The 12,764-nt window shown below is 41.5% G+C and overlaps 1 protein-coding gene across 7 annotated transcripts in view; it reads right to left on the reverse strand.

The window, feature by feature from the left end:
• Window positions 1–1,466: 1,466 nt before the first annotated feature.
• ATP11C (ATPase phospholipid transporting 11C) overlaps window positions 1,467–12,764 on the reverse strand; it is a 106,204-nt gene continuing 94,906 nt past the window's right edge. Inside the window, exons 28-30 of one of the 7 annotated variants that reach the window (XM_067548084.1) lie at window positions 12,547–12,700; window positions 8,116–8,220; window positions 1,467–5,333 (exon numbers count right to left, since the gene is read on the reverse strand). In XM_067548084.1, the coding sequence (XP_067404185.1) occupies window positions 8,119–8,220; window positions 12,547–12,700 (256 nt within the window). In that variant the 3' untranslated portion in view covers window positions 1,467–5,333; window positions 8,116–8,118. Of the gene's footprint in view, window positions 9,457–12,546; window positions 12,701–12,764 lie in introns of all 7 variants that reach the window. The other 6 variants (XM_067548085.1, XM_067548086.1, XR_010919683.1 and 3 more) reach the window with 6 other exon arrangements.

The following is a 12,764-nucleotide window of genomic DNA, read 5'->3' on the forward strand; positions in this document are numbered from 1 at the left end:
AACACCAGAAATAAGACCAAAATAAATGAGACCCAGGAGACTAGACTCTTACGTGCCCCAGGCAGAGAATAGGAGGGACCGCCATGCACCAGTGCCTAAAGCCCCCGCACTGGCAGGGACATGATTAAATGAGATACACCTACCTGCACCCATGCATTGCAGAGGAAGGTGAAAAACCCCCAGGGTCTCTGCCAATCTCACCTGGGGGAAAATTCCTTCCTGACCCCACATATGGCAATGAGTTAGACCCTGAGCATGTGAGCAGGAACCAGCCAGCCATGAACCTGAGAGAACGCTCAATGCCACTGGCCCGCCTTCGCTATTAAAGAGAGATTTTAAATGTTACAGTGATGGTTCAGAGCTTCCTGAAGTATTTGGCAATTCACATAAGTCTCACATCACTAACTTTTCTCCCACTCTGTTCCTGCCACTCTGTATAGCCAGTTCAGATAAAAAGCCTGTGCAATTGTTCAGATCATTTTACCTATCACTCAGTCCAGTACAATATACAATATGATAGACCATTAAGATTCTCAATGTGTATATTTGGTTTCCAATAGTACATGCTACTCCTTAAGGTTAACTTTAGTTTTAAATAGCTCAGCCATCTGTCCTGTGATGGTTCACAGGCACTTAATAATTAAAGGGGCAGAAACAGAATTTTTCCAACCTTTTTCTTTTCAGCAAACATTTTAATTTGAGTCAGACACACACGTCTTAAAAATAAACACATGCAGCATGTGAATTGCTCCAAGAAGTTTGCAATGTCACTGAATTTCATTAGCACGAAAACCTAACGTGCATTTCATCAGCTCCAGGAAGCTTTCGATCAGGCTCTGATCTTAAACGGATTGTTTCAGTGACTCGTTACCCAAGTAGCCAGTATAGGACATGGGGAAAATACTACACCTGTCATCCATTGTCACATGCAGCAACATTTTCACACTTGGTGCCCAGCTAAGTGGCCTGATTTGCTGAGCGACTGAGTAGCTACAGCTCCCACTGTCAGTTGGCGCTTTGGGTGCTCAGCACCTCTGAAAAATCAAAGTTCTTATGCACCTAAATTCAAGCACTCAGGTAGTAACATTTTGGCCCAGGGTTTTATTTGTGTATTGCAGATGTGTGCCCACAGCACTAGCTCCAGATGTGCATTGTTTTATTTATCATTAGTAGAATTACTATTAGTTGATTGACAAAGATACAGTAAGGTAGAGGCGACCATACTCTTCCCTTGTGCATAATTCTTATACAGTGCCCACTGAAGATAATAGGAGTCCTTCCACTGACTCCCAAGGGGGTCGGATCAGGGCCTATGTGAGGTATGAAGTACTGTGTACAACGTGTAACAGACAACACTTCTCCCATTTACCTCCTCCATGAAGAACTGCATCTTGTGCTTCTATGATAAACCTCCTGTACATAAGGGTTAGGAGCACCCCAGGAGACAGATGAGGCAAAAATATTAATCATAACAACATACCAAAGTTTATTGATTACTTCAAACAAAAGTTTCTGTAATGAAAAAGGGGCAAGTTGCATTCATAAAAGGTAGCATTCACATTCAGTGTCCGTTATATAAAGCAACACGTATAAAATTGCATTTTAAGTGGGGGGTGGGGAGGGAGAAATGGTTGCAGTCCCATTTTTTGCAAGAGGCTGAAAAATGTTTCTTCTCATCACCTGTGTATAATTTACACCTTTTTACAAACTACATGTTATTTTAAAAAAATTCCATAGCTGAGAAGTTGGATGAGCAGCGCAGTCAGATTAATTAGATCTTCCACTGGTAGGTATGTACGCAAATTTGCATTCAAATTTTTATGGAATTCCAGACCATTTATAATATCCTCATACAAAGAAGATTAGTTTTTAAAAATAGATTGAGTTTATGAAAATTTTCACTAGTACTTTGAGCGAGTCTAGTTACTTTCCGGGTCACTAATCAGTGTGATTAATCTGCAGGGCATTGTTAGAAACACTAACCAGTTTCCTTCAAGTTTTTCCACCTATAAACTCCTACTGACCTTTTAGCTCATTACTGAAATGTGCCATAACAATACAACCTGTATTACTTTATATGATTAACAACAATCATAGTATTACTGTATTACTATCAAATTATTGCCATTCCGATGCTATCTAATCTCCGGCAGGACTTCAGCTGCAGCCTTTTCTTCCTCTCTCTAATTCCAGATTCTTCTATTCTCTCTTATGCCACAGGTCCCCAGAAAGCAATAGGATTTGGGGTTTGCTAATTTTGAATGAGAAGGGCCATATCTGTAGCTGGTGTAAATCAACGTAGCTCTGCTGGAGTCAGTGGAGCTACACCAATACATTTGCTAAGGATCTTGTCCAAGGAAGCCTGCATTTCCAACACGCTTACAGCCAGTATTCTAGATGTTTTGTGTTAATTCCAGCCCATCCCCTTGTGGATCCTCACATCTGTTTTGGTTTCAAACTTACGTCTATAGTGAATGGTTTACTCTACACCAGTGTTAGTTATTTGGAGATGGAAAGAGAAAAATTTGGTTCCAAGAAAGCTTACTCTTAAAATGCAGGCTGCAGAACACAGCCTACGTAGGTGAATGTTACACTGTACCAAGGTAGTTATTTCCCCCTCACCCTCCAATCACTACACCTGAGAATATACACAATCCTGCTCTCACTGAAGACAAAAGCAAAAAAATTCAGCTGGCTTCAAGAGGAGCAGAATTGGATCCCAACATGTAGAACACAACACGAAACAAACCACGAGGGAGGTGGTCAGTGTCAGACATGGAATGAGAGTGTGCATTTCAGTGCCTGTATTTGAAAGATTATGTAAACGTACAAGCAAACAGAACTGTGCGTTGAAGCAGGAAGGTCAGGGTTGGCGTACAGACCGTGTTGTTAGTGTATCGGTTGGATGTGCCCCTCATGCACTAATGTGTAGGCACAACTTGTTAGCAATAAACATTGGTGATCAGACAAGATCTCAGGCTATATTGTAGTCCCATGCCACGAGCCAGAGGAAAAAGGACTTTGCTTATAGGGACTATGAGTGGGAATGCAATCCCACCCCTGCGCTCAGCGAGGAGGGGCTGAGCCATAGGTAAGGTGCAGTGCAGTGAACGGGGCTGACCACTCCCCTGTCCATGCAAGGTCTTAGGTAAGTGGAGCTGTGGTGTGTTCAACCCACTTGTCCTGCTCACATTTGCTACCTCCCCATGCTGAGTAGCATAGAGCGGTCATGACACACGGGGCCTCCTATCTGCAATCTCTACTCCTCCCTTTCCATGAACATCAGGCTGTGTGTGACTGCTTCTGTATGGGCGAGGATCTACATGCAATTAACAAGGGGCAGTGGAGCCCGATCCAGCTTTTCCCTGAGGTCATCGGCAACTTCCCAACAACTTCAGAGGAAGCCGGAAAGAGGGCAAGAGACTGAACAGCCTGTCAGTGTTTTTTCACATCAAGTCTATTAGCAGGCATAAAATCATTTGCACAGCTCTCTGATCAATAGCAGCTCCAATTCCTTTAGAGTTTTCAAACTTGTCCAAGGGAGGGAATGTTTTCCGTTGTTCAACAAAATTTCATGGAGATGGGAATTTTCTGTTCAGCCCTAATTTCTAGTCTCTTTGTACATGAGCAAAACAACGCCTACGGGTAAAACTCTCAGAAGTGCCTGAGTGACTTAGGAACCTACGTCCCATTGACTTACAGTAAGAGTTGGGTGCCTCAGAAAATGGGACTTAGGTGCTTTTAAAATTTTTACCCCAAGTTTTTTTGTTTTATCTGGATTCTTCCTGACATAGGCAAACCTGGCCCATACAGGATGAAGGGGTTGTCAGCCTGGTGGAAAAATATTACTAAAAAAATAAAATGCCAATTGCACTTAATACTGAATGCAATCCTTGCCCACTCAGGACTTTTTATAATCAAGAAGTATTGCTTTCTTGCATAACAAAAAAAGAAATAGAAGTTGGTTGTCAAGCATTTTACCTTTATGCTATACACATGTGGTATTATAAAATCAACACCTTAACTCCCATCATCTTAATATAAGCAGATTTTTTAAAAAATCTGTTGATTTTAGAGCCACGTAAAATGTTACTCATAGAAGCAGATGTATTTATACACTTACTTTGAAACCGACCTTGCTTTTTGTCGGTGCAAATCTTGGAGTGTGCAGATTTATACCTGGTAATATTTGCAAGCACACTCAATGCTACTGGATGACTCAAGGACCTGACTGTGACAGCCACTCAGGTCTTTAACGTGTCCAAACAACTGCAATTACACTCACAGGAGTGTGAGCACAACCACAGAAGCCCATTAAACCTTGGGCTGAAAACCTGGTACAACACAACTTGTATTTAAGATTCTTTTGCTGACTAAGGAGATTTTCATGAGTAACGAAAGCATTCTGTATATTTTCAATACATAAGGGGAAAGTGTGAGTTATTAGGTCTTCCTTCTCTGTCAGAAACAAATCTGGTAACATGGGGAAAAAAATCTTGCCACATGAAAACTCTTCAAATATTTTGGTCAGTTCCTCAGATTTCCAGGCTGATAGACTTCTGCATTTTAATAAAGAGAGAACATTTAACAGCTCTAACCCTGATGTTTGCAATGGGAAGCGGATGCCACTGGACATTTCACACCATCAGCAGCTGAGTATGTCAATATTTTCAAGTGTTTCTGCTGCATTGATTTGGAACTCTTCTACCGATCACATCCTGCCTTCAGCGGCTGGCACACTACTCTCGTTAAAGGCAACAGGAGCTGTCCAAGAAAACAGAACGCGGTTCTAATTTAGATTCCAGCCCATCTTCCACAGCGGGAGTCTTTCCAATGCCTTCCATGGGAGTTGGACAGGACCGTGATTAAGCAGAAGGGTTGTGCTACTTCTTTGGTCAGGCAAAAGAATAAGACTTTAGTGGCCATTCATTGCTGTTGGATGCATCTGTAAAGGAGGAGTCTCCTTCTATACAGTGGGCATAAAGAGCATCCGTGTATCTCGAAAGCTTCTGTTATTTTAATTTTTCTGGAGTTCTAGGTGGTATTTTCTGCACTCCCGATTCCATGGACTTTTTGTCTCTGACTTTTCGATTTTCAGACTTTGCAAAAACAAAACGAAGAGGTCCCAGGGTGAGTTCTTGGTCAGCAAGGCAGCTGACAATCTTTGTGTCACCTTAAGGAGAACTGTGAGTTCAAACACACGTCTGGTCCTACACGTCTTGTCCCACAGCACGATAATGTTGTGGCATTTGAGGTATCCTGAGATGATAACTTTGTGTCACGTTAGCAACAGCATCTTCAATCTTCATTTAAGCGATGTAACCATTCTCCATCTGTTTGTAGGACAAGAGCATGGGCAGATTAAATGGTACAGTCTGGAAAATTAAAAGGAAAAAGATCGTTTACTTTTATCTTTACATGCTAAAAATCATAGCTGTGTTATTCTAGATAGCCTAGAATTAGAATTTGCCAGGAGAACAACAGGAATGATTAGACAGTGATCAAAATGCCAAATTGCATTCACAGTCAGTGGGGAAATACATTTGCATGGTTTTCAAAATGCTATATTAGGTCAAGGACTAATTTCTGACTTGCTCTCCTCTGTGATTCTCATACTAATTCAGTCCAATCGTACCATGCACCACACTGCTTTGTGAAGGGAACCAAATCACATCTGATTAAATATTTATCGAGAGAAACTCCTGTAATAGATAAAGGATGGGATCTTTCCCGATGAATACCACTTAGCAGGCTAGAAAAAGGTAGGGAGACCGTAGGGCAGCCAAGCTCCCCTCTTTCCTTTTTAAAGTTCATTTTTTTTTCTTGCCGTTTCCGGTCTAACATTAAATTTATTCAATCGTTCCATGCCCACACGTGCATAGTTCCAGTCGAATGAGACATGAAGGAGGTCGATATCCATCCTGAGGTGTAGGATAGGCCATAAAAACCTCACTGGCTAGCATGTGTGTGACCCGGAAAGCAGAACATTTAGGAAGCAATGTGCTGCCCAGATGAAAAAGTATTGCAGCATGTGACTACTGAAGAAGTGGGTAATTGCTCTGTGGGAAGATCTGAGTGAATATTTTACATGCACGTAGCATCTTTCTTCCATAAGACTTCCCCCAAAGTAAGCAGAGTGGCACTCCATTTACTGACCGCAGTCTGCTGGGGTTGGAAACTGGGCTTCCAAGTAGCCTAGGTCGTGTTAGCAGAATTCTTAGAGCAACCAACAATGCAAAACGTGAGGTTCAGAGGAGCAAGCCATCCTTCGGCCAATGGGTCTGCAACACACGGGTGCTCTCGTGGGGAAGAGGCAACCCTGGTCCCTGCAGGGGCCATCACTGCTTCGGTGCTCCTGCACTGCCCCCTGCTGGGTGGGGAGCACAGACCTTCTACGGAGGCTACATGCCTCAGGGCATCTACAGAAAGATGGGCAACTTATTTGGAACAAGTCAAGTGACACGCTCAAATAGCAAAAGTTTTTCATGTATTGGTGCAAATGTGGAATCAGCCCGTTTTCACTAATTATTTCATGACGAGAATTTTTGGAGTGGAAATAGGTCAATTTTTCTGTGCCTCAAAACCATGGTAACATTTTAAAACCCAGCATAAAACAAAAATCTGGGTGGCTGGGAACTGCCCCGAATGGTGACCCATTCCATGCAAAATTCAGCCAAATAAACACTGCGACTTGCTCCACTTGCCGCCACTGCAATTCAGAGAACACGGAGGGATTCCAATGGACTGGCAATGAGATCAGCAGAGCTCCAGGGCTGTCACATGTGAAAACCCCACCCAGAGGCGCTGGGAGCCACGTCAGAGGAGCGGGGCCCATTTGTAGATCTATTTATTTAATCTGGTACACTGATCAGGCTGCATGGTCTATCAAAAGAGGGGAAAACTAAAGGAAGCAAGAGAGCCAGATGAATCAGACTGCTTGAAAATAATAGCAGGCAGCGCCTCCTGAAGTATGGCAGGGGGCAGAACAATCACAGGAGTTAAATGCAAGTAACATTTTTATTCTAAGTGATACTGAGGGCTCAGTTAACAAGGGCATTGGATAAAGGGCAGCCCCTTCAGTTTTTAGCACACTGGTGGACTTTCAGCTAAACAATCTTTCATTCATGACAAGACCCCCCTCCTCCCTCAAAATAAGTGTCTGAGCTGATCCTGAGAACAGCAATCCTTGTTTCGCTACCCAAGTGTTGCATTAAGGAGCAGCAGTGGTAATACTTGGGAATGCGTACACCTAGACTACCACAACTAACAACGATCCGGAGAAGTGGGCTTTTTAGCCTGGAAGTGATTTGCCTCAGTGCCTCCCACTCTTGGAAATTCAGATACAAACACATCAGGAAAAACAATAGGCCGTGTAGCAAGGCTGCAGGTTTGCGCTGGCACTGCCTGGCTCTCTGACATTTCTTCTACGTGTGAATGAAATTTGGCATTTGTATCTATTTCTACAGCTAGAAGCATAGAAATTGATTCTAAACATGGGCATTAACCAGTCAAACGTGTACTATAATATTGTATGTGTGTATACACACGTCCACACAGGTATACTGTGCATATAAACAAATATGTCATGTTTAGTTTCAATTCTATTCGCATACATTAACATGTATTTCTTTAATTCTGACAGAAAAGCATGCACCTACTACAAAAAAATAATAATCCCATAACCTTTGAATTGATCCAGGTGCAATACTGGGATAATTTTAATCATTGAGATGTGGACATTACAGTACAAATGTATCAGTATTAAATTTTTATGATCACTGTTAATTTACTGACCGTATTTTTAGTCTCTGTTGTCTCAATATTACTCAGATGAACTTGGCTTATGCCAACTATACTGTACATTTTCATTTACATACAGTGCAAGCTTTCAGCTCTAAAGAATCTGCACACACACACTGAGATTTTGAAAAAGTCGTACAGATCGCTCCAAAGATTAAAGTGTATGCCACGCATTGCACCTTTAAGTTTTACAAAGACAGGTGACCCACACCAACAGCTGAGAAGATTATACGAACTATATTTTAATTGATTTCTGGAACATTTGGTTAATACTCTGTGTCTTTAAAACCACCCTAATTCTTTTGGACAGGGTACCTGTTACAATACATTAGACTCGTCTGAGAACGTTCTCAAAAGAAGAGGTCTGACAGAAGGTCTGGACGACAATGAATCAGATTCCTTCCTATTGCTCAGTTTTTTCTGTAATAGTGAGGCAAAAATTCTTAAAGCACATGAGAAAGTTTCATCTACCCAGTGGTGTAACAATAAAAAAATACTTATTTAATAATGCTTTAAGATAACGTTAAGTTAAATCATCAAAAAGACTACCCAAGACATTATGAAATATTGGCAAATTTTTCAAGTACAGGTGCCAAAGTGTTTGGCACCTTCTCAATGGTGTGCTCAGCAACTCTGAAGATCACCAAAGTTTGGAAGTTTTGTCCACGGTGTCGGGGAGAGTAGAAGAATCCATCACCCCCTGCAACAGTATTTCTGGATATTGCGAAACATTGGAAGTATGTGGCAAACACAGCGAGGTGAAAATGGAACCAACCAGGAACGTGCATAAAATGCTCAGATATTGGCTCCAAGAGTAAGCCTGACCATCCCCATAGAGAGCAGGTGCAACTGGGAATTGCACGTTTGGTACAAAAATCTTTATTTATTCTTGTAGAAGCTTTATAAATAGAGTATATTCTTTACTGTAACCTGAGTAAATATCGTTCTGTTAGCCAAAGAAATGTGTTCAAGAAGCTACTGCTAGACTATGGAGTTGGACTGTTTGCGCACACATCAAATAACTGGAAGCACAATCAAAATAAACTGTTGTTTCCATGTTTCAAAGAAAGCTTTATCTAATGCACTTAGGAACAGACCCTACAGGGGAAGAAGAGGATACATAATGACAGGGCCAGATCGACAGCTGCTGTTAATTCTCACAATGCCTGGATTTCCATGGAGCTACACCAGTTTACACTAGCTGACAATCTAGCCCAAAATGCAGATTGTAAGTCCCCTGAGGGTGGAACCTATCTTCTGTCTGTAAAGCACCATGCACACTTGTGGGTCCTACTAAATAATAGCAGCAGCTTCAGGAGGCTGCTAGAGGTACTGCATGCAACAAGCACGACTGACTTGATGTGTGGCAAGTTGTTGCAATGCTTTAAACAACTGGACAGGGACACCAAAAGGAAAGACAAAATAGATTTAAATGAAAAGGTACCTTTAAAAAACTGTTTAGCGCAGAAGCAGATCTAAGAACATAAGTTAGCAGAGGTTATGCATTTGGAGAAGGGAAAAACAGCAGCACAAGCAAACGTGTACTGATTAAGAAAGGAAATCACCTTATTCATTCCAAGAAAAGCTGTGATTGCTGGAAGTTTGAGAGAGCATGAAGATAGTGGATGTTCCTGAGGAAGGAAGGCGTTTCATTACCTAGTTCACAGCAGCACAAAAGGTGGGAAATGGCAGCAGAAAGAGAGAAATGCAGAAATCAAAAGAAAACATGAATGCATTTTGCATTTCAAAACACTTGCACATAGAAACACTGACAAATAAAGGCCGAGTGAATAGCAGAAAACTGAAGAGAAATGTTAAAAAATGGGACCATTCCCTGGTGAAATCCTGGCCTCACTGAAGTCAAGGGAAAAACTCACCCTAATTTTGATCAGGTCAGGATTTCACCCTCCATTTTTGAAAGGAGAGACAGCAACCACTGTTGTTGCTATTTATATTTTAAGCTTTTGAAATCTTAGCCATCAAGTTGGAAGTTTAGGCACCTAAATAAGTCGCCTAGTTTGGACATTTCTACTGAAATCAATGGAAGCTGCAGGTCCTCAACACCTTTGAAAATTAGGCCACTTACTTAGGCGTCTAACTATGGACACAAGCATCTAACTTTTGACACCCATTTCTGAGCCTCTTGACATGATTTTAGAATTGCTACTTGAAACATACATTCTGAAACCCTCATCTTGTGTTTTTATATATACACATAAGAAAAGAGACTTTTCCAGCTAAATGTCACTGTAGCTCTGCTGGAAGACAATAAGGGGGATTTTTTTAAAAAACAGAAAAGCACCTCTGGCAGTACGTACTGAATATAGGCACTGTCTGATCCTCTGATCACCAATCCAACCGAAAACTGGCCAGCTCTCAGTTTAGTGGCCAGATAGCTGAAGTAGAACCCATGCATCGTCACTACTTTATCATTATTCTGTTCTCATACCTATCTTGTAATGCCCTGGCAGCCAGGTTCAGATGGATTTCCCCTGGAAAACTTCTGTCTCATAGACTCAGACTCTAAGGTCAGAAGGGACCAATATGATCATCTAGTCTGACCTCCTGCACAACGTAGGCCACAGAACCTCACCCACCCACTCCTGTAATAAACCTCTAATCTAGGACTGAGTTATTAAAGTCCTCAAATCATGGTTTAAAGACTTTAAGGTACAGAAAATCCACCAACAAGTGAGCCGTGCCCCATGCTATAGAGGAAGGCAAAAAATCCCCAAAGCCATTGCCAATCTGCCCTGGAGGAAAATTCCTTCCCGACCCCAAATATGGTCATCATTTAAACCCTGAGGTCAGACTAGCTGATCATAATAGTCCCTTCTCACCTTAAAGTCTATGACTTAAAAGACAAACAACCCAGTTTTCAAAGCTGGGAGTGGTAGGTTGTTGAAACCTGCCCGATAAATATGCAAAGATTCCAAAACTTTTCATTGATTATAAAACTGAACACCTAATTGATTTCACAGGTTTTGTTATTTCATAGGTGCATGTATCGTGCTATCAATATTGTGCAAGGGAATCAAATAAGTGTTTTAAGGAAACATCTTTAAGACTTAGATATTTATATCTAGTTAAATACCAATTTTTGGTCAAACCACAGAGGACAGAGAGAAAAAAGAATCCTGAAAGAAGTGCACAGAGCTTACAGTAAAATCACACAGGATACCAGAGCACCATGAGAATAATTTCTTCTTCCTAAGCATCAGTATTTGAAAGTAATTTTACAATGTCATTAAATACAAATTCCTACCAAACTCAGTGTCATTTAAAACATAAAAGATTAGATTAAAATTATTTTACATTCCACGGATCACACTTTGCCCTAGGAAAGTAGAAACTATGTTATCAAAATGGCACAAAACAATTGCTTAGTAACCTGCTGCTTATAGATATGGTGCAAACAGTACGTTGAATCTAAATTGGGAATATACCATTTGAAAATAAATACCCTAGATATGGGAGGCGCATAGAGTGACAGGCTACAGTGTAGTAGCTGAGCGTTAGCAGGTGCTAGTAAAGGAGGAGGAGGAGGAGGCTGGGGCTAAGAGCTCTGAAGTGACGCTGCAGAGATGTTTTAGCAACCGAAGTACATAGCAGGGAACATGAACTTTTCCTTTTCATTAACATGCACCATCTTCCATACACTTTCAAACCATAGCTGTGCTGGCTTTCGACGTTGGGGAAATAGGCAAAGATAAACTGGTGCTTAATACCATCAAAGACCGTTACCACCGTTAAAGCTTGCACAAGACCATTTCTATTTTACATATAGCCCCTACCACCACTCCTCCCCCTTCTTTTAGCAGAGGAAGGCTGTCCTTCAGGAAACCACTGCATCAGTCACAGGAAAACCCAGTGTCCTTCTTGCAGAGATATCAGGTTCTGCTAAAGAAAGAGCTTGGTGGTTAGGGTATTACCCTGGGACTCTAGAAACCTGGTGGTTAGGTTGCTAGCCGGGGACTCTAGAAAACTAGGTTCTAATCCCAGTTCTACCACAAACTTCCTGTGTGACCCTGGGACAAGTCAATTAGCCACTGTGCCTCAGTTCCTTATCTATACAATGGGATTGTACTGCTTCTCTATCTCCCAGGACTGTTGTGATAATAGAGGCATTGGTGCTTGTCAGGTTTCCCAATATCACAGTAACAGGGCTGGTTGGGCAAGTCTATTTTTGACTGTATTTGAACTAGCTGTCAAGTCCCTTGCAAATTCACAGTGAAAATTTAGCAATTCAGGTGCAAAATCCACTTATCCACCCTAATGAGGAAGATCATGAAAAAAAAACTAAGGATATTTTACCTGTCAAAATCCCCAAAAAAGCAAAATCTCCAAGAACTCATCCTAGATGATTGAACAGGGAAAATTTGCAAGTTTTGACAGTCAATTAAGACTTACAATGGGGTTCGACTAGTGAAACTGAGCAGAATTAAGTCCACTGTGATTTGCAAGATACACTTTCTCTAAGGAGAACCAGTAGTACTCTATACAGACTGTCAAATGCTGACTGAAAAGGCACTGCTGCTGAGTCTGCTTCTGTGCATCTGGGCAATGCTTCTGGTTAACGCTTTTTGGCTTTTTATGGGACATGAAGGAATGACATGATGAGATGCAGGGAGCTTTTAACTAGGTGTTAATGGTGCATTGCTACCCCAAAGTTTGTCAGGTGGTTAGGAGAATGAAAGCAACTCTTACAAACAAGACAAATGCCTGGTATATCTTCTCATTCCTTACCTGATGGTTTTTCCTTTTCGCATTTTTAAAAACTACTAGAAGAATATCTGGGAAGAGGCTGATAAAAATAAGGAGAACTATTGCCAGCCAGGTGGACACAGACATCACCATATGAGCGAATACAAAATACATTCTTTGCTGCTTCAGGAAAGGCCTGAAAGAGAAGGGATACAAACAAACTCAGACAATACAGCCAGCCATGGCAGTTTTCCAACAAC

The sequence above is a fragment of the Emydura macquarii genome, unplaced genomic scaffold (genome assembly GCF_026122565.2).
Source record: "Emydura macquarii macquarii isolate MOO-44397 ecotype Brisbane River unplaced genomic scaffold, CSIRO-AGI_Emac_v2 contig_1253, whole genome shotgun sequence".
Lineage (NCBI taxonomy): Eukaryota > Metazoa > Chordata > Testudines > Chelidae > Emydura > Emydura macquarii.